The 22,901-nt window shown below is 33.6% G+C and overlaps 1 protein-coding gene and 1 long non-coding RNA gene across 5 annotated transcripts; both read right to left on the bottom strand.

The window, feature by feature from the left end:
• Positions 1-1,162: 1,162 nt before the first annotated feature.
• On the bottom strand, positions 1,163-5,126 carry LOC116139449. Of its 2 annotated transcripts, XR_004129463.1 has the most exons (6): positions 4,179-5,126; positions 3,922-4,049; positions 3,281-3,376; positions 2,358-2,521; positions 1,702-1,873; positions 1,163-1,551 (listed from the first exon to the last, which is right to left on the bottom strand). It is a non-coding gene; the product is annotated as an uncharacterized LOC116139449 (long non-coding RNA). The 2 variants fall into 2 exon arrangements; XR_004129464.1 differs by lacking the exon at positions 2,358-2,521.
• A 1,019-nt stretch (positions 5,127-6,145) lies between these two features.
• LOC116139445 (probable disease resistance protein At4g27220) lies at positions 6,146-22,676 on the bottom strand. 3 transcript variants are annotated; one of them, XM_031425111.1, is made up of 8 exons: positions 21,019-22,676; positions 15,573-16,966; positions 14,139-14,603; positions 11,799-12,497; positions 7,610-8,406; positions 6,745-6,859; positions 6,506-6,664; positions 6,146-6,305 (listed from the first exon to the last, which is right to left on the bottom strand). In XM_031425111.1, the coding sequence occupies exons 1-5, from the start codon at positions 22,133-22,135 to the stop codon at positions 7,903-7,905; spliced, it is 4,179 nt and encodes a 1,392-aa protein (XP_031280971.1). In that variant the 5' UTR covers positions 22,136-22,676; the 3' UTR covers positions 6,146-6,305; positions 6,506-6,664; positions 6,745-6,859; positions 7,610-7,902. The 3 variants fall into 3 exon arrangements, with proteins under 3 accessions (XP_031280971.1, XP_031280973.1, XP_031280972.1); XM_031425113.1 differs by lacking the exon at positions 7,610-8,406; XM_031425112.1 differs by lacking the exons at positions 6,146-6,305; positions 6,506-6,664; positions 6,745-6,859 and adding an exon at positions 8,841-9,560 and having other exon boundaries at positions 8,320-8,406.
• Positions 22,677-22,901: the final 225 nt, after the last annotated feature.

Genomic DNA, 22,901 nt, shown 5'->3' with positions numbered 1-22,901 from the left:
TCCAAATTCACACTCCAATGCTTCCAACTCTCAAATGGTTCAGTCATTGCATCACCACCACGATCTCAAGCTTATATTGATTCACCAGCTAGTGTCGATGATGGATCCTGGTATCTTGATAGTGGAGCTTCTGATCATAATGGTCAACTTTTATCCATTCTACATATTGGCTTTGCTTATTTGAGTCATGCTTCTAATCAATACTTAACTTTAAAGAGAGTATTGGGCCGGCAAACAATAGGAACCACTCCAACAACTCAAATAATTGGGCTAAACAATGGGCTCTTTGTGTGTTTCATTAAAATTCTTCTTAGAAAACCGGCTTACCAAGGGAGGGTGTCCAAGTCTTTATAAACCACATGTCCACCCTTTTTCCCGTGGGATTTTAACAGTATTTCATGTACCTGAAATTACTAAAAAATTAATCAGTATTTCTCGACTATTACATGATAATCCTATGTATATTTAGTTTACTGATCAACGTTGTCTGATAAAGGACAAGAACACAAAGATTCTCCTTCTTCAAGGAATTATTAGGGGAGGATTCTATTGCTTAGTTCAAACTGATTGCTACCAGTCCACTGCCACTCATTTCTCTTCAGTTCCACATAATATTAGCATTCTCATGGTGAATTTGGTGTATTCTCTTAATGCTATGAAGCATAATAATATTGCTACTTGTACGGCTATTGCTCCTGAGCATTTAATTTCTGAATAATTTGTAACAATGTTGACTGCTCAGTGTCAGAGATTAGTACTTGTATTGTATCTTGGAGAGCTATTACTTGGAGAGATTAGTGAAAGTTAATTTGTACTTTAAAAATTCCCCTGATTTTTCTATATAATCTTATAAGTCCTGTTAAAGATGTTTGAAACATGAGATAATTACCCAAAATGAGATTTTGATATATGGGTTCCTCAAAATTCACTTTAATTTTTGAATCATCTCAAAATCATTAAAAAAAAAAAATGATTTTAATTTGATATTTTGATTTTGACTGATTGGATCTGCTTTGGTTAGAAATTTGAAATATCTATTCAATTTGAAATATAAAAATTTAATTTTTGAATCATCTCATTTCTGTGTATGATTTATACTTTGGCAACTCGTTTGCCAATTCTAGCGGTAGATATCAAAGATTCTATTTGAAGATTTTTAAGCTTGATAAAAAGAAATACTGAGTGGATTCAAATGAAGTGTAAACAAGTATACTGTTCAGTTATAGATGATAAATCTTACTTTTAAGGATAAAGGTATTATGTATACTCATAGTCCTGTGAATTCTAAAGGTATTTTTCTACATGAACTTACAATTCCTTTTGTCCAACGGTTGACCATTTTTTCGTATTTTTTAAAGGTTTTGACGAATGGTTGACCACTCAAGGAAGGATTTGACAAATTAGAAGGGAGGGAGCCGTTGTCTTGGGAGAGTGTGCCACCCACTTCAGCTCTGCATCAGAAGGCTCGACTACATGCACTGCTCCGTCGCTCATGCCAAGACCGATCTGATTAGGCTCGGATGGATGTGCTGCTATATGGTAGTGTTGCTGCTGCACAATATACATTGTCAATGAGTGATTGATTTTATGGGCTTCGACATTTTGATACAATGAATATACGAAAAATGCCTTGAAACATCTGAACTGGTTTATACAAAATAACTGAATGTTCAGAATTCGCCGAATAAAAGGTCCACTTACCTGAAAGAGAAGGAAGGTATGTAAGCACAAGCTGCTATTCTACATCTGAACCTTAAATGATCCGCATCAAAAACTCCCATAGCACCGTCACAAAACCAGCATACACCAGTAAACCATCACATGAATATATTGCACTTGAAATGGGAGCAGGGAGTGTATCTTTTGGAGACCACTACAAGTTATAAAAGCATAGCATAAGGACCATGATAAGAGAGATTGAAAAATAACATGTTAAAATAAATTATATGGATACCACATGTACAAATGAGCCAGTATTCGTGAAATTTCACATTGACTGGTTTAACCTCTTACATTAGAAGATCTTATTAATTCTCCATTACTTGGAAATGTAAAAGACATAGTAAGATTTGCCAGACATGTATGCAGCACCATCAATAAATCTTCCAACAAATAGCTTAGAGAGATAAGCCACGCACTAGGCCAAGGCTGCTAATATACTATCCATTAAAAGGCATTAAAGTAGTAAATTTTACTCTAGTGAGTCAATGTGGACTGAGTACAATGACGATAGTAAGCTACATAACTAAATTTTTTATGCAAACAACCAGGATGTGATTTGGGGTCTCATTGACCTTAATTATTGTGATGCGATCTTTCCACTCTATTAGAAATGAGATCATGGCCGGTAAGTTTACTTGGAGAGAGACAACTGAAGAAAAACTACAACCACCAACAGGTGTTTGATCATTATGAAACTAGACTTTTGAGTTTTTCTGACCAAAGGGGATTGATGGTCAGCTGGTGCTAGTATGAACCTTGATTTTAGCTTCTCCCATATATCAATACTCCGCGTACATAGCTACATCAATTTAATTGAATATAAATAAATTATTAAAAAAGGGAAATCAGAAACCCAGAGATAACAAAAAAGAGAAAGCTTCAACTTGATTTTTGGAACCTTGATTGAACTTCAATAGCATTTAGACGTGAGTGGGGGAAGCCATGTTTGAAACTTGTAGTAAACTTATTTTGATTTAACATTAAAGCTAAGAGATTTGAACTCAAATTACTTGGCTCACTTGGCATGATACCATGTTAAATAACCACGTGATCTAAAAGCCATATCAAAAGCTTCAGCTTATAGATAAGAGCCAATAATGGTATTTAAGCTATGACACTAACCAAATAACCTGACTGATGTTCAAAAATAATTCTAAAAGAGCATTTTCAGGGAAAGATCTTCAACTTCACCTATTCAAACGACAGCTTATATTTGGGCACTTACTCAACACCTATTGCTGAGAAGGTAACATCCAAGAAAACTATATTTACATAGTAATTCAACTATGTTTTGAAATTTTACCAAAGAAAAGGCTCATGTATGCAGGCATTGATTACCCTAAATGGCTTAAGATCAATCTCAAATTGTGACTTCGATTTCATATAAAGTAATTTGCTTCCCAGATAATGGTTCATAGGGCAAACCCTTAATGGTTCAAATGTTACAAGGTTTCTTACTCTTCACAAAAAATTTATAGCATCCCAATTAAACATAATTAAGAACAACTACTAGCCATAAACATTAAAATATTAAATTTCATATTAGTCAGGCACTAACCTGAGCATCACCCCCTGAAAACACCAGTGCATTTAAAGTTTGGGAAAAGGCAAGCCCTGTGATTCAATTTTGGTGACCCTTAAGTTTGATTTTGAACTGCCAACAACATCCAACATTAGTTATCCTTCCTCATTACATGTCACGTAATAAGCTTTAGATAATCAAGAGAGCTATTGATTAGATTATTAAGATAGCTATACTTGAGCTTTGACAATTTTTGAGCAGGTTTTTTCTATTGTGATGGACTCAGGTTTGCCTTTTTGTACTTTTGTTACATCTGCGTTTGTTCAAGAAGATGATATGCTTCATTTAAAAAAAAAAAAAAAAAAAATTGATTTCAATAGTTCTTACGGAATTATACTAACCATCAATTCCGTAAAACAAGATGGTAACAATAAGACATTCCCTCTAATGAACTGAGCTAAGAAGCATAAATCAGACTGTATGATATAGGTAATGATTCAGCCAAACCAGAATAAAATTTATATTAACAATCTCAAAATATCATCGTAATCAACCATAAATTAACACTAGCAATAAATGGAGCAAAAGTCAATTGAACATATCCTTTGACCAGGTATACATAAAACTAGCTTCAGAAATTAAGTAAAGAAAACGACAGATCAAGTGAGAAACCTCACCTCATCAACTCTGACATTGTATATCTGAATGGTAGAATCCTCCATCCCAATGGCAATAACATTATTATCTTGAGGATGGAATGCGAAATAGGTAGCTGCCGGAAGTGAGGGCATAAACATTGTCATGACTTGAGACACAGTAAGCAATCTTATTCAGTCGTGGAACCTCAAAATATTGCAAAAGCATTATCTCAAACAAATATTGTTGAACATGTATGAAATACAGACTTCAAATTTGGATAGGTGCAACAACTTACCTTGAATGTCATTATGTTGAACAAGGAAACCTTTCCTCCAGAAGCAAACATAGCGTAAGAATCATTTTCGGATAAAGCGATGCATGCAGCAGACCCCTTCAACAGGTTTACCATTATTTATGTCATTGGTCATAAGAGTTCCATTGCGAGGTTGCCTCCACTAGGGTGCTATGTAAACAGTAGCCTGACGAGTTTGCAACTGACATTAAAAAGGTCAAAATATAAAAACAAAAGAAATCTGCAAATGGGAAGTAATAAACCTTCCTCGAGGGATTCCTTTCACTACACTGCCATTTCCAAAGCTTGTGAACAGTGCTGGCGGTAAGGGCCAATAGAGCTAGACCAGAGTTGGTGTATCCCAGGCCTAAATGCAGGGGAAATTACCAATGTATTTCACATAATTTATGCCTAATGTTTTATTTGGCTATTTATACATTGATTGGTATTAAGCTTTTGATGAACTTGATATGTTTCTTCTTCTGTGTCTATTTGTAAGAAGTCATGTAGTTTAAATTTATTTTGTCAGTCCTCTCCTACGTTGTTAATCCATGAAACAAGCACTACCATGCAGAGAAGGTGTATTATGCCCTAACTTCACGACTAAGGTGGCATTACCATGTGAATTGACAGTCCACATACCATCATCCTCAGAAGCATGTCAAAAGAAAGGTTAGCACATAAGATGAGTAGGTTTAAACTAGCATTCCAGCATTTAACTTAACGTTCCAGAGTTCCTGGCATTATGCATTTTATTCTTTAGAATATACGGTTGGTATATTAACGAAAGATATGGTTGCATATGATTTGCATAGCTTATAAAATATATCATATATGAGCACAGACACACAAACGGCAGTAAATAACCAACTACAAAGAAAATATCCAGTACCATAGAAGCAGAGGGGTTTCTTCCCAACTGAAATAACATGCAAATACTTGAATTCTTTACCACCTACCTTGCTTGGTGCTATAGAATTAGGTACGCACAGAGCTTTCATTTGTGTGCCAATCCCCAGAACCCCTAACCCCCCCTCTCAAAGGCTAATGTCACCAACATTTGTCCCCACTACAGTCCAAAGAACAAAAATTTCAATCAATAATAAATAATCTCTGGAAAAAGTTTTATAAATTTTTCAGTGATCAGTCATTAAACAGTGGTTTTTTTCTATTTTTTTACCAAGAAGAATATCTTGCTGCTGTGGATGGAAGTCCATGCTCATGACATTAGATCCTTGATGAAGGGTTCGCACAATGGCTTTAGTAAGGTTATCTTGGGAATATAGATAGGGAGTATCTGCTACACCAAAAAAAGACACCTAGAAAAACCAAAAGATAATAAGAGGTGAGAAAGGAACAAGAGAATTGTTACAACCAGCTGATATAAAGGCCATTTAGAAATTTATAGCAGCTTTCAAGCTTGAAAAAACAATAGATTATGTCACTCATCCAGACATCATCAGATTGGCCAGTGCAGATACGCTTCATCAAATGCTCTGAATACTCTGATTGATAATCCATCCCATTCACACCTGTCGGCATCCTTGGATGTTTCAAGAATGCAGCTGTAGACATCCCAATAAAAATAAATAAATAAAAGATTAGAGTAATTCAACCTAACATATAAAGCCTAAAGAGGGAAAAAACAATGCAAACTACACAATTACAAATGTCCTTACCAGCACTAGAAGACTGCACAAGACCGGGGGGGCCTGCTGCCACAGTAGGGTGAGGTAAGGAAGGACTATTGTTTGACATCCAACCAGCAATAGTACCAGAAGATGGGGAAACAACACTCTGAAAAGGCTGCACAGTAAAATCATTACAATTATTATTTCAGGATGCACCAATGCTTTATATGGTAGATAGATGCAAAATACTCACACCATGAGCACCAATAGGCGGAAATGCACCAGCCTTAGGAGTTGGTCCCACAAGTTGGGCTGTTTGTAGGAGGAGGGCAGGCTCCATTAGCCATAGGGTTGCAAGAATGATCAGTGAAGAGTGTTTTAATATCAGGGTTTGGACGAGGATTCCTGCAATGTTGATGCTGCTAATTTAAACTGAATTTTTTTTTTCAAAAGGAAGTGAGTTCTATAGAATAAGTCTATCAGGAGGAGGTAATATCATCTGCAAGTGTAAATGATATCAATCACCTTACAAATATAAGAGCAAAAGTGCAAACCCAAAGTAGAAATCAACTAATATATAATATACTAATACATAGAAATATTTGCAAAATGCATTCTCTAGGTTTGTTTTTACCAAAAAACTTGCTGCTGCACACTGGCACAAGAAAATTAACCGATATGAAAATATTCAAGAATAACCTCTGGTTTATTAATGTCCTCAGTTGTGAACTTTTGGAGGCTGGGAATGTAAGCTTGTCACGAAACAGGGGATTTGCTTCAATTAGCTTTTTAAGTTCTACAAGCATAATGTTGCTAACCGACTTTGTGTCTCCATACTTGGAAAGCTACCCACTTTGCCTGATCACAAAGTGCAACAGAAAAAATCAACCAAAATTTTCATGGCATAACATACCAATTAAAAAGAATGGTGTAGTCACCTAAAGTTATCAAGTGTAAGAAGCTGGGTAAATCTCCTTGAAAAGTTCTTCATTGAAGGATGCAAAAACATTAAGGTCCTAGACAAGAATCTCAATAGCCTTTGCTCGATTCTGCCTGATAACATGAAGGAAAAAAATGGAACATTATTATGCACATATGGGTTAAAACTCTACATACGAAAACAAAAGTGCTTCCCTCTTAATGAATGGCAGTACCATTAATTTTAGTTTATATGTTTTACACTAACTTCAGAATTAAATAAATTAATAAATATTAAGTAAACATATTTTATAATCTTTTATTTTTCAAGAAAATATTAATACTGTAATATATATGAAAGAGAAATGCTATAATTGCATAGTCAAGTGTTAGGCAACTTATTTATATTCTTTTGAATTATATTTGAAAAGAAATGTCAACTTATCTAATACCATACACTTATCACATGACTTCGTTGTGTGTTGATGAACTAATATGGACATGGGAATCTTTTTCATAATTGTGAACAATCTATAAGCATAAAGAACAACATATTAATAGTAAAAGCAAAAACTGTAGAGAATGTTATTTTAGACTCTAAATTGATCATAATTTATCAATTAAACAAGAAAATGAGGAATTTCCCCAACAACTACTTCAATATATGCTTCAAAAACATGTATAAATTAATTTTAAGAAAACATAAATTATAATATAATAGCTTCTCTATATATACTTGATAGTCTATAATTGATTCACTTAGAGGAATTTAATTAAAGATAAAATCAATAATAAAGATCATTGGGGATTGACTAGTATTAATTCAATGAAAGAAAACGAAGAAGTGTACGAAAAAAGTATATTGCTAAGTAAATAAGTAGTTACCATTTTGTAATTGTTATGTGATTGTATCAATGTCACTTTCTGAACAATCTCTCACGTTCAACTTTTGTAACCTTGGCATGCTTAACCCTCCTCTAGAGAAAGTCTTCATCTTGGAGCATCTTCTCACAAATAATCTTTCCAAGAAGAGGAATTTTAAGGTGTAATCCTCAAAGCAGTAGAAGCATGTGAGACTTTCTAAATGATACAAGTACAACACCTTCCATTTCTCAAAAACAATTTTACCTTTCTCTATATCTCCCTCATTTGCTAATACTTATGTGATCATTTCACATTTACCTATAAAAAAACTCTTCTAACTGCACTAGACTTTTGACTGTTGAGGATGACATTAAGTTTTGCATTCCATTGCAATAGTTTACCCTCAAAGTCCTCAGATTTTCAAAAGATGCTAAAGATGGCAATAAAGTAGTTAATTTGTGACAATATTCCACCCTTAGACAATCACGATTTTGCAGAACTGAGTTCAATCGGGAGTCTTGTTTCCAAATACACTTTAAATTTGAAAGTCCTCGCAATTCTAAATCTTTTAATTTTGTGAGTGCTCCAATGTGTTCTTTATCCTCTTCAAACGAGAATATCTCTTCATATGAACTCGCTTTCGGTATGAGTTCTTCAAGACTGTTAAATTTGTGAAGGATTTGAATTGAAATGTTTGCATATACATCATTAATCAATTGAATAGTTTTTACTTTGCCAAAGCTCTCTTGAAATTCTCTTACCCAAATCGACATGATGTCCCTTCCACTTAATGTCAATTCCTCCAAATTGGAGTCAGCCTAAAGAAAAATCATATCAATCAAATTAAAATTAATATTTCCCATAAAAACATATAATATATATATATATATTAAGCAAGAAAAAGATATTCTTTTTACATTCTTTTTTTGCTTACAATTACCATGTAATTAGTCCAATTACTTGGATAATGAAACTGACGTTGCTTTAACACATTCAGGTGAAGACAAAAAATAAGATAAGATAATTAAATAGAATAAAGAAAAAACATCTCTCAAATACATTTCTAAAACGCAACCACTAGATTACAGCTTCCAATGCTGGAAGGAAATATGTGATTCTTATTCTAACGCAATATTTGCATTACAATACCTATACACAAACAAACTTTGAAAAACATTTTATTATAATTAACCCTAAAAACATAATATTATTATAAAATAAATATTTAAACTAATTAAATGAATGCATATACCTCTTTTTTTGTGTGCTTGTTGTGTGATTGTATTAAGGTCATTCCCCTTATTCTTTACTTCCAAGGTCATTCCCCTTATTCTTTACTTCCATTGTCTCCGACTCTATTTTAGTCATATTCCAACTCATATAATTGACTTTGTGTAACTTTGGTGTGCTTAAGATTCCTTGAGGGAAAGTCTTCATATTGGGGCGTTCTTCTATCATTAACTCTTCCAAAGATGGGAAATTGACAGAGTAATTCCCAGAGCAAAAGCATGTAAGACTTTCTAAGCATAGAAGTGAAAACTTCTTCAAATTATCAAAAACAATTTCAATACTTGTTATTGCATCTCCCTCATTTTCTACTATTTCTATCACCATTTCACATCCCTCTACACTCAATTCTCTCAACTGCACCAAGCTCCTAGCCGTTGAACGTATGTCATTAACTTCATCAACTCTCTGCACTAACTTACATTCAGAACTTTAAGATTCTGGAAAGAAACTAAGATGGTCTTCGAGTGATCTGCATATGTTTCTCATCCTTTCCACATGAGAACATTTCTTCGTATCTACACGTAATTAGTTTAAGCACTTCCATTTTTTCAAATCTCTGAAGGAGCCCAAATGAAATATTTGCTGACTCATCATGTATGATCTCAAGAGTTTTAAATCGACTCCGCCATGTAATCTGTCTCTCCTTATTCTTTAAATACAAATCCTCCAAATTAGAGTTGATCTACAAATCCATTGAAACAAAAATCTAATTAGTTTTTTATCATTATTCGAATAATGTAAAAATCTATGGCTTCTGAACAGTATCCACTTTCATTATAAATGAAGATTCATGGATCTTCAAACAATAACGAATTAGATGATTGGTCAGAGAGAAGAATATGAAAAGGTGTTAAATCTCTTTTCGAAGGAAAATCTTAAAAAGTTAATTAATTTGATAATGTCATAGTCACATTCACCCCATGGTTTTTGTGAATCTCCTTGACATTATATCATTTTAAGATTTGCTTCTTCTCTTATGTTTGTTGGATTCTTTTAGATTTGGGGATTGTTAATTGGACCTAAGCCCATTTTGCTCCCTCCATACTCAATCACCTTCCACTAACCTTGTTTCTTCATTACTGCTTCTGTTTCGCTTTCTGTAAGACGGACAAAGGGTAATTGCATATGATTCTTTAATTTACTGGTCAAATTAATTTCATAAAAGACACTACTATCCTATGAAAACTAAACATGTTCTAAACAAACTTGTCTTTTTCTGGCATGTGTAGAAAAAAGGAGTCCATTTTTTGTCATTCTCCCTATCATTATATGGGTATTTATGTCTTATAATTTTCTCTCTCTTAAATTTAATCGTAACTAACGTAATTTTGTCCTTTTTGAATTGATTTTTCACTCATCATGTTAAATAATTTTGAATTTGTGATCTGGTTTCCAATCATAAGAAAGATCACTCGTTAGCTAGGCACATTTTTAGTAAAAATAAAGAGACTGTTATCAATTGAGGGATAATATTTTAAGAAAATATAAGCAAAAGAAGACAAGTTCCAAAATAGTTTTAAAAAGGGATAAAATGTTATTAGAGATAGTTAGATTTAACGTTTTGTAAGGGTATAATTTTGTACAACTTTAAAATATGTTTAGTTGAAAAGTAAATTTATATAAAATAATAATAATTACAAGATTTATTATTTTTATAATAATTTAAAAAATAATAAAAGTAAACTAAGCAGGGGCCTTGGCCAGCCGCGCACCACTTGCAAGGCCAGCCATGTTGTGAGAGAAGGGATTTGGCAGCTGCAAATTGTGAGTAGAATGACTTTGGTTTTGGGGAAGTGTCAGTTGATAATATCTATGGGTAAGTTTGGTTCATTATTTTGGATAAGATTTTGGGAATAATATTGGGTAGTTGGATAAGGGAGTATTACGAGGTAAACTTAAAAATTTTATGAAAAAACCCTTAGGTTTGCTAATTTAATTAAAGACCCTAATATATAAAATGACAAAAACACCCTCACCACCTGTAGTGCCAGATTTCGGCCACCACCATCGGAATCTGGTCGAAAAATTTCGTTACGACACAGACCGGTCGAATCTGTGTTGTAACGTGTTGCTATGGCCTATTTTAGTCAGATCCACCACGAATCTAGCCAGAAAAGGCCAGATCAACGGCCGGAAAAGGCCAAAGAAGGCCATCTTTGGTCGTTAGCGAAGGCCAAAGATATGGCCATCATTTTCGGTCAACGATGGCCAAGATTTGGCCGTCATTGACCGTCAACGAAGACCATTTCTTTGGCCGTCGCTAACGGCCAGATCTGGCCTTTTCCGACCAGATCTGTGGTGGATCTAGTCGGAAAAGGACAGATCAGTGGACTGCTGGCCATTTCTGGTCGGCAGGTAGGCCGTTGTATAGATTTCGGCTACCACCGACGGTGGTTGTCGGAATCTGGCAAGTATGGGTTGATGGGAGTGTTTTTGTTAATTTTTAAACTTTTTTCTAGGGGTATTTAATGAAATTAATAAGCTTAAGGGGTCTAAAAGTAATTAAAAAAATATAATAGTATTTCTGGAATAATGTGCCAAACAATATTTGGGGAATAGGATTGGGAATATGGATATAAATACTGAACCAAACGGACCCTATATCTTCTCTAATACGAACTTAAAATATTAATAACAAAACGTTCTCTTCCAATTGATAATATCCGAAAATAAAATCATATTGATAATTTCTAGAATTATATTGGATGATTTAAACATAGTAATTTAATGAGTTTAATTGACAAGACTATACCAAAATTGTCCAAATCCAATAGACAGTTAATTTTTATTTCTTTTTTCTAAATTTTTGTTTAAAAAAAAAGAAAGAGATGTTAAAAAACAAATTATTAAGTTCTAATTTATGTTATATATAAGGTTTTTTTTTTCTTTTTCAATAAAGAAGTAAACAAGAGACTCATACCTTATGCTCCAAGCAGAGGGACTTTAGCTCTGGAATATGAAATGAATTTTCTTGGAAGCTTAGACATTTTGAAGTGAATTTTTCACATTCATTGATCACCAACCCTTTTAACATCGGCAATTCACAAGTATGTATTCCAGGATAGAAAGCTGTAAGATTTGGCAATTTCTCAAGCTGCAAATAGGTAATCTGCGGAAAGGCAAAATTAAAAGCAGCTTTTGCTCCTTCTTCTTCTGCAACAATCTCCTCTAGAACCTCACAATCCATTATCTCAAGGCGTTGTAGAGTATGGAGGCTTTTGGCAACGGAAGATGGAAATGCATATTTTATTTTTCCACATCTCGTCAAGATAAAAAGTCTTGCTGTTGAAGGTGTTATTAACTTCATCAACTCATGGCAATTGTCGACTGTCAAAGCTTTAAGATTCTGGAAAGAAGTTGAGGATGACGCTAGATAAATCAATTCACTGCAGTCCTGTACATCTAGAACTTCAAGATTTGGAAGATTTGGAAAGAATAGCTCTTTGATTTGATCACATCCAGATAGTTTGAGCTTATTCATATTTTCAAATCTTTGAAAGTGTTGGAGTGGATTATTTGCTAACTCATCACCTTTGATCGTGAGAGCTTTAGATTGGCTTTGCCATATAATCCCTTTCCCACCATTTCTTAATTCAAGTACCTCCAAATCATGATTGATCTACAGATCCATCAAAAACAAAATCCCATTAGCTTTTTAATTATATACTTAAAACAAAAGTTTAGTTATTGGCTCAAAAGTCATAGGCCAAACCCAAAAGCTTAGCTTTGTTTTAAGTTTTTCTAGTTTTATCTTCTATTTTTGAAATGTTCTTGTTTAATCTTTCCTTTTGGTATGAAATGTCAATCTTATCTTCTTTAACATACAAAACCGGCCCATCCTAACTATAAGTTGGACTTTGGACATTTATTTTCTTTATTAGTTTTATAATAATTAAAAGATACAAAAAAAGAAGAGAAAGCTAAAAAAACAATAGTAAATTATGCACGGGCCTTGGCAATTAATAATTAATAGTTAATGTGGATGATGAAATATTAAAGTTAGGTTCCCTTAGGTTCCCAATTAATAAATTATTGTATAGGAAATTAATAATTAATGAAAATTATTTAATATACTGTTGAAATGTTTTCAAATTTAATTGCAAACACTAAAATAGATTTGAAACATCATATTGTAGTTGAATTTTAATATTGTAAATACGACAATACAATGAATTTCATTATAATAAAATAGAAATAAATTTTAAATATGGAATCATTGAAATTAGTTTAAATTAACTGTGAGAAGAACAAAGGATAATTACATATGATTCTATAATTTACTAGTCAAATTAATTTCATAAAAGACGCTACTAACCTATGAAAACCAAACATGTTTTAAAAACTGGCCTGTTTTTTGGTGGGTATAGTAAAAAGGTGTCCTTTTTGTCATTCTCCCTATTATTATATGGGTATCTATGTCTTATAATTTTCTTCCTCTTAAATTTAATGGTAACTAAATTAGTGTTGTCCTTTTTGAACTGATTTTTTGCTAATCAGCTACCAAATCATGTTAAATAACTTTGAATTTGTGATATGATTTCCAATCATAAGAAGGATCACTTGTTAGACACAATTTCTAGTAAAAATAAAGGGACTGCTATCAAAAAGAAAACAAGTTCCAAAGTAGTTTTAAAAAGGGATTAAATGTTATTAAAGATAGTTAGATTTAACATTTTATAAGGGTATAATTTTATACAACTTTAACATATTTTTAGTTGAAAAGTAAATTTATATAAAAAAATAATAATTAAATATTTATTATTTTATAATTAAAAAAAAATTAAGCAGGGGCCTTGGCCAGCCGCGCACCACTTGCAAGGCTAGCAATGTTGTGAGAGGAGGGATTTGGCAGCTGCAAATTGTGAGTAGAATGACTTTGGTTTTGGGAAAATACAAATAAAAAAAAAAAAAAATTATCAAAAACAAAAATAAAAAATAAAAAAAAAAAAATAATAAAAAAAAAAAAAAAAATAAAAAAATAAAAAAAAAAAAAAAAAAAAAAAAAAAAAATTAAAAAATTATAAAAAAAAAATAAAAAATAAAAATATAATAAATTAAAAAGAAAAAATAAAAAAAACAAAATAAAAAAAATAAAAAAAACCAAAAGAAAAAAAATATTTATTAAAAATTAATAAAAAAAAAAAAAAAAAAAAAAAAAAAAGATAAAAAAAAAAAAATTAAAAAATAATAAATAATATAAAAAAAAAAAAAAAAAAATTTTTTTTATTTTTAAATAAAAAAATAAATAAAAAACTCGTACCTTATGCTTCAGATAAAGGGATTTTGGCTCTGAAATATGAAATGAATTTTCTTGGAAGCTTAGATATTTTGATGTGAATTTTTCACATTCATTGATCACCAACCCTTTTAACATCGGCAATTCACAAGTATGTATTCCATGATAGAAAGCTGTAAGATTTGGCAATTTCTCAAGCTGCAAATAGGTAACCTGCGGAAAGGCAAAATTAAAAACAGCTTTTGCTCCTTCTTCTTCCGCAACAATCTCCTCTAGAACCTCACAATCCATTATCTCAAGGCGTTGTAGAGTCTGGAGGTTTTTGGCAACGGAAGATGGAAACACATATTTTATTTTTCCACACTTCCCCAAGATAAAGCATGTCAAATTCTGATAGGAGGAAGACATAAGTGTTGCAAATTTGTTATCCCAAATCTTTCCACAACTAATATACTTCAATTCCAAGGCCTTCAAATTGGTGAAAATAACCTGCAATCAAAGTACTTGTTGTTTCAATATTTACGAACTCATATGAGATAAATTCAAAAAAGAAATAATTGATTCTTATGGATTTATAGATGACATGCAATTAATATTTACGATGTGTTTTTTTGTCTCTAATAAATTTTATCATGGAATCTGTTATGCAATCAACCAAGACATAATCACAAACAATCAAGAAACAAGAAAACACACAAACAATCAACACCGGATTTTACTGTGGTTCACTTGCCCTATTTGAGTAAGCTACATCCACGTTGAACTCCGAAAAGGGAGTTCGCTACACTATGATTATTGAACAATCACTTACAGTCACGATTACAAGAATACGCCCAAAACCCTAGATCAAACAACTCTGATTCAAACCCGTAATTTGCCCTAGGAATACTCTAACCTGGAAATTCCTATAACAAGAACACAGAAGTTCTTCCCTTGACTGATTAACCCAAACCACTCAAGATATCCACAGATTACAACTGAAATCAGACCCAGAAAGTAAGAACCCTAATCGAACAAAGAATATGAAAAAACGGCTCTCTCTCTTTTTCGTTTTTGATCTACTGTTTGTGTGAAGACTTGATCCTTTTATAGTGTTGACTGGAGGCTTGATTTCAGCCGTTAGATTTTCTCTGAATCAGCGGTCAGGATCATCTTGGAGCTGTCTCAAAACGACACCATTCCACTAATACTCAGTACGACGCCGTTTTAACATTCACTCACAACAGAATCAAGCATGAATTAATGAAACCAATTCGACAGAAATTACGTAGTATCAAGATTAAAAGAGAAGTATTTACTAGTGAAATTTAAATGAATATGTAAATTACCATAAAAAAGCACAAAAAAGGGAAGAAACAAATCAATACGATAACTCTGTTAACAAATGAGAAAAGGCATAAGATAAGAAAATAAGAATATATATAATAGACAAGTACAAGAGGTTATAGTCAATCAAACCTTTTCATTAAAAAGTGGCATGAGAGTGACAAAATCATTCAAACAATTCTCAACATCTGAAAAACAGACTAAGTGTTCAACATTCCTGATTCCTTGTAATTCTTCTAAGGAGATGGTAGAATTAAGTTTCAATTTGAACATCCTCAAACCCACATCTTCATTATATCTTGAAAATTGGGATGACAATTTTGGTAGGGATAACCAATCTCCTCCTGATAGGGATGAAAAATCTCCTACTGATATTTTGTACCTTTTAAGCTCTTTGGAAAAGAAGTCTTTAGCCAACATCTTGCTATCTTTGATATCTAATTCTAAACTAGCCAGTTGAGACAAGAGCTTCAATTCCTCGAGTACTTCAACCTTCCATTGAATACAACATCCCCTTATATACAATTCTTCTAGTTGAGATAATTTTGATATCACATTTGGCACAATAACTTTTAATTGCCAACAATAGTTTAAATCCAATAACCTTAGTTGAGTCAATTGACCCAATTCTATTGGCAATTCGTTAATAGATGAATTTCGCAAGCTAAGAACTTTTAGCCTCTTTAGCTTTCCGATAATAGCAACATCTTCAATGTTGCTATCATTTAAACACAAAGTTCGAAGGTTTGTTAGAAGATCAAGTGACGACGGCAACGACGATTGATGCATTCCACATAAAATTAAAGTTTTGAGCTTTGGCATCACAGTGAAAAAGTCCTTAGGGATTTCAAAAGAAGAATGGAAACCCCACATATTAGTCATAGAGAAATATTCGAGATTTGGACAATCCAGATCATTAGGCCATAACTTACTAATAACTGTACTACTATCAGTTAAGGAGATTTTAGTGCATTTCTTGAGCTTATCTTTATCCTTCCATTCCCTTTCAACATCATTTCTCCCTGTAAATACATGGTGGTCTGTATATGAAACTGTAACAGCAACAGCACGGACAACATCATGCATAGCAAATTGTTCGCTTGTGAAACCGTCAGTTAACAAACAAGAGTCTTTCAAGTCGCGAACCAATGTATCTAATCTATCCCTTGCTTCTTCCATTTTCAGGTTAGCTCCTTCAAGTATATCCAATCCCACAACATGTATGAAAAAGTCTGAAATGGAAGTATTATTTTTCATTAGACTAGAAATTAAAAATGTTTTCTTGAGCTCATCATCTCTTAAATATTTGTAACTCAAGGCGATATTCATGTATTCCTTTTCCAGTACTCCCATGAACTTTGCTGGTGAAGGAGCTTTTAAGTCTTGCAAGGCAACTTTCCAATCAGATGGACGACGCTTGCTCTTTAATGCTTTTGCTACAGTACAAATGACAATAGGCAAGCCTCCACATTCCTTACATACATCTTGGGCCAAAGAATTCAATTCACGGTTTTGAATTACACCACCTACACAAGAAGCTAGGATTATACTAATTGCATTGTCTCTTTACATGTTTTGGATTTAAAAACAAGAAAAGTTCTAAGTGTTGTTATTTTCCCTCTAGCTATCTTATTTGACTCTTTTCTAAATAAAACCATAAAAAAATATTTGAAAAAAAAAATAAACTGCATTTAATTCCAAATAGTACTCCTTTCCATTCTTCATCTCTAAAATTGTCTTATCAAGAGCTTTAAGACAGTTTTTAAAATAGGAGTTGCACTAAGCACTATAATTAACAAATGATATCTATTAAAACTAATTCAAATATAAAGAATTAGTCTAAAACATTTATCTTAATGAATATACTTTAAATTTCATCTTCATCATTTTAAAAAGAAGTGTAACAAATTTCAAAATAGAAGATTGAAGATGTAGAAATTAAGAGGATCTAAGGTGTGAAAACATCTTAAAAGCAAAACAGTGCCATTTATTAGTACATGAAATTTGCATTTTCAAGTTTAAAAATTTACATTATTAAATTTATATTATGTACACTATTATATGGTTGTGTAATTATATAGAGAAAAAATACGGTTATTAGATTTAAAAAAATAAAAAAGTAGATTAAATATAAATAAGTTGCACCTAAAAGATAAAACAAGATTTAATATTTGAAACTACCTTTCTAACCCTTTATATTTTATATAAAAGGGACAATTAAGTTTTTCCCTTTTGTGCAACGTTTTCAAGGGCAAATACGGAATTCCATTGCTATATCATTGTTAGATGTCAAAGGTTATAATAACTAATTAACGTCAGGGTTTTCTTTTGTTATTTAGAATATCACAAGGGGATTTTTATAATTTGCTTTAATCTTAGGAGATGACTAAAACACAAAAATTAAATTATTACAAAATAAACTATTAGAAAAATTTGATTTTGGTAGGATGATTAGAAATTTGCTGATTATAATTATATGGTTATAACTGTTAATGGTGGTGATAGGTTTGAAAAGTGGTAGCAGTGATGTCATATGTTCGAAGAGGCAGTGGTGATGTTTTGGGTATAGACTTTTTTTCTAAACAAGAAAATTTCTAAATGTTGTTATTTTCCCTCTAACAATCTTATTAGACTTTTTTCTGAACAGACCATAAAAAATATTTGAAAATAAAAATAAACTGTGCTTAATTCCAAATAAAATTCCTCTTCATCTCTAAAATCATAGAAATACATTTGTCTTATAAAGAGCTTTAAGACTAATATTTATAGAAAAGAAAAATAAAGTGATGAGAAATCAGGAAATGTAAAATAAAGCTGCCAAGTCAAATCTCATTACTGTGAATTTAGGCTGAAAATGATTAACTAACGCCATCTAATAAAATTAATTTAAATATTAACGATATAAAACCCTGAAAAACTAGAGTGAAGGGCAGAGAATATTTACAGTGTATTAATTAAGATAAATAAAACCCTAAAAACCTTATTCCTAACTAGGCATGGCAATGTTTCCCAAGATTTTGGGGACCCGTCCCGCCCCGCCCCATATGGGGCGGGGAAGCCCCGGTTTTTTTGGGGATAGGGGCGGGGGTGGGGGGTGTTTTAATCCCCGTCCTCGGGGATGGGGCGGGGGTGGGTGATGCCTTTCCTCCGGCCCGCCCCATATATAATATATAAAATTAAAAAAATGTATATATATACTTACTTTTCACTAATATCCCTATATTTTACCTAATTACACAATTATCCTACCTGTATAAACTCATATTTTCCTAATTTCCCTCATCCTAAACAATTGAACAAGAATAAACCCTGACCCATATTTATGTATAATTAATTATATTTAAATGATTAATTTAAGTGTTTGTCATGTGGATGAGAATTAACTATTGTGTTTGATAATGCTCAAATTAATTTATGTTTATATAAATTAACGGGGCGGGGACGAACCTCCAACATCCCCCTTTGGGGCGGGGAAGGGGAATTCTTGTTATCCCCGTAACGGGGATGGGGCGGCGGTGGGGAATGATTTTGAGGGTGGGGATGGGTACGGTGAATGAGATCCCCGCCCCATTGCCATGCCTATTCCTAACCCATTCACTCTTTCTTTCCGCCACACCCCCACCCCCACCCCATTCCCATTAAACCCATCTTCTTCCTCGAGAAAACTCAGCGACACCTTGGGTGGTTTTTTTATGCATCAATTTGGGCAAGGGAGGTTGTTTTAAACATGGGTGGTGTTGTTGTTGATCTTGTGAAGCTAATTTGATTGGTGATCTGGTTTTGTTGTGGCGGTTTTGTTGTGGCTGATGTGGTGGTGGTGGTTTAAGGGGTGGTGTTCTGTGGTGTGGCTGCAATGGGGATGTGTTGTGCTGTGGGTGCAATGGAGACATGCTGTGGTGTGCGTGTAATGGAAGTGTCCTGCACTTTGCGTGTTGTGGTGTTGGGCTGGAGGCCAATGGGTGCGGCAATGGTCGTCCTCTGATTTTCTATGGTTGTTGTGGTGGTGGTCTAAAGGGTGGGCTGTGGTATGGGTGCAATGGCGATGGTTGTGTTATGGATGCAATGGAGATGGCTCTGGTGTGGATGCAATGGAGGAGATGGCGATGATTTGGAGGTGTAGCGGTGGTGCACGGGAGGCTAATGGGTGAAACGATGGTTGTCAATGGCTGCCGATTGGGGTGGGGCACGGCGTGCGTTAGGTTGGTAATTGTTGGGTTTGAAGAACAGGAGTGGAGATTACGAAATTAAAAGTGAGAAAGAAAAAAAAAAAGGTTATTGGATTATTTTTTAAAAAAGTCAGATTAAAAAATGAATAAAAAAAGAGAGAAAAAAATAGGTTACGAATTTAAAAGAAAAATAATTACAGTTTTTAAAAAACCAGAATTATTTAGCTCAGGACCCTCAGGAAAAAGAAGTATTGTTTCTGCATATGGAATTAGATTTCTTGTTAAGCCACCTACTATTCTATCAATCAATAGAGTAATTATACTTATTTATAAATATTTCATGTTATTACTACTTATTCACATCAAACCATAACACAAATTTGATGTGTTATCAAATTAAAATGAGTTATAACAATTACCTACCATTTTCTTGAATAGACTCCAGGCTCCTTCTTCGATTAAAATGTTCATTCCGATATTTTTTGTGGAACCCATCTTCTCCAACACAAATTATGATTTATGAATGGTTACTAATTAGTATTTTAAATTAAGTTAAAGATTGAAGTTATTACAGTCTAATGGCCGTGTTGAGACTACGGTTAATTGAGATGCAATTCCGGTGTGCAAGCTTTTGCAGCAAATTCTTACTGCTTAGCTTGAGGGAGGATGTTGAGACTATGGTTAATTGAGGGCAGAGTTACTTGAGATGAGTTACATTAGCTGGGCAGAGACTATGGTTAATATGAGTTACTTGAGTGATTAGTGTTTCTTTGCAAAGCTACAGTACTTTAATGCTACAGTACGCTACAGTACTTCAACTGAAGTTTTATAAAATCTGGAAATTTGATCAACAGTTGAGAAGCTACCATTTTGTGTTTCTTTGCAAAATTTGTAAGAGTCACACGGATTGCCAGCGTGGATTCTTACTTGTATAAAAACGTTTCAAGAACCATTTGTAAGCTAAGTTGGAAAATTAACAAAAGAAATCAGTTCTGGAAGTGTCCAAAGTTTCTCTCAAAGTTCTTGTTTGTTTCCTTAGATACTTTTTCTGCATTTTCTGTTTGTTTCTCTAGAAAGTTTTGCAACTTGCTGCTTCTCTTTTCATTCGATCCTAAAACCTTTATAGGCCCTAACCTTTTTGTAAAAATTTGGAGGCTAGTTAGGTTGGTAACAGGTAACTGGCAACTGATATCAATCGAGTAATGAGTAATCGAGTTTAAAATGTTACTTGTTTGAACCTTTAGTCTAAACGTTACTTAAGACTAATAGTCTAAGTTTTCTATTTATTCACATGAAACCATAACACAGATTTTGTAGAAGGGCCAAGACTATAGTACGAGTAAAAAGAAATTACGAAATTCAATAAAAATATAATATATGAAGAAAAGTGAAAATTCTATAACTTAAATTACCTGCCATCTTCTGGAATAGGCTCCAAGCTTCTTCTTCTTTTAAAGTACCCATCTTGAAATTCTTGGAAGAATTCATGCTATTTAACACCTCAAGTTTTCTTGTTGTGAGCAGTAGTTTACATCCACCACGATCATCTTTGGAAGGAATTCCCACAGCATCTAAATCAAGATCTTCCCAGATATTATCTAGAATCAAAAGAATCTTCACAGGCCTCATATCCTTCTCATCCTTCTTACCCTCGTCACCCTTGTCACCCTTCTCATCCTGCTCATCCTTCTTATTCATCTCCACAGGCCTCATATCCTTCTCATCCTCCTTACCCTTCTCATCCTTCTGACCCTTCTTAGTCATCTTCAATCTTTCATATAACTTATTTGCCTTATCTGCTACATCACTCTCCTTATCCAATTTGAGACCCAATTTTTGAGCAATTTTTGATTGAATGGTCTCTATATTTGGAGTTCCTGTTACTTCTATCAAAACCACCTCATCAAAGAGTTGTTCTTCCATGGCTTTCCTACCAACTCCCTGCACAAGCGTGGTCTTGCCGAGACCTCCCATCCCATAAACACCGATCATGTAGATACTCTCATCGTTCAATGCTTCCCAAACATTCTTCTCAGTGGAAGTTCTTGATTCCAAAGCCACATAATCTTTGGTAGATCTAAGCCATATCTCCTGAGAAATAGTAGGATGGCCAACATTATCTTCTAGCCGTAGGAATGGAAAATTATTCTTATCTAGGAATTGACTGATATCATTCTCCTTTAACTTGAATGCTTTCTTGCCATGTTTGTAGCGGGTGATCCAGTTGGGGCACAATCCCTTGAAACATCGAGGGCTGTTTCCTTCCTCTGGAATCAACTGCTCTGCTTCAGTAATGGTCCTCTCAACATCCGTCTGCCAGTCCTTAACATTCTGTTTGATCACTTCCGCGTTTCTTTCAGCAGCAGTAACCTTAACTTGCACTTCCTCTCTCGTATTCTTCAGCTTCCTAACTTCACCTTGGAGATTGTCAATGTTCTTCTTGTAGTTGTACAGGTACATAAATTGACGCCCAACCGGAGCAGCCAAGCACTTGACAACATCCAGAACAAAACTCGCGATATCGGCCATTCTCAACACTGTTTCCTTCTCCTTCACTTTTTTTTTTTTTTAAGATTGAAAAAAAATAAGAGAGAAAGTAAATGATATTAAGACAGAGTTAAAGCAGGACAACTAGGGGGTGCAAACTTTCAATTTTGCAAAACACACAAAAAAAAAGAGGTAAGAAAAATACAGAAATAACAGCAACACAACAATGATGCAAACTCAAAGAAAAGAAGAGGGGTGAGGACAAACACCGAAAATGCTGAAATATTTTTTTTTTTTTTTTTTAACAAGAATTAAGGAAAAGGGGAAAAATAGCAGAAAATAAAACAGAGAAAGCAACAGGACAACTGCAAACCGAAATACAGAAGATCTTTTCGTTCTTTTTTCTAAACGGAAAATAAGAAAATGGGAAAGGATTCTTTTTGGTAAACAAGAAAAAAGGGAACAGGAGAGGAGTGAAAAATCAAGCGATCTGGTTTTCGAGTAAGAGTATTTTTTGTGGTAGCTGAAGGGATGAGAGTTGAGAGAGGTTTACAAGTGAAAGTGTTTTAGTGATTTCTGAAAGATTGAGAGATAGAAGAACACTGAAGAAGAAGAAGAGAGATTACAGTGAATGATTGATTACAGGGGCGACCCACCACTTGAACATCGACAAAAGTAACAAGTCTAACAGATTGAAGGAAGGAAGAAAAGCAAAGACGAAGAAAGCACTTGAGTTAGGCCTTGCACGCGGGTTCCGCCCCGTCGATCCCACGTGCCTCTGTCTCATTACCCCAAAAGCACTTTATTA

Source organism: Pistacia vera, unplaced genomic scaffold, assembly GCF_008641045.1.
Source record: "Pistacia vera cultivar Batoury unplaced genomic scaffold, PisVer_v2 Contig351, whole genome shotgun sequence".
In the NCBI taxonomy this organism is placed as follows: Eukaryota; Viridiplantae; Streptophyta; class Magnoliopsida; order Sapindales; family Anacardiaceae; genus Pistacia; species Pistacia vera.
The sequence above is the reverse complement of the archived record's forward strand: the minus strand, read 5'-3'. Positions and strand labels throughout refer to the sequence as shown.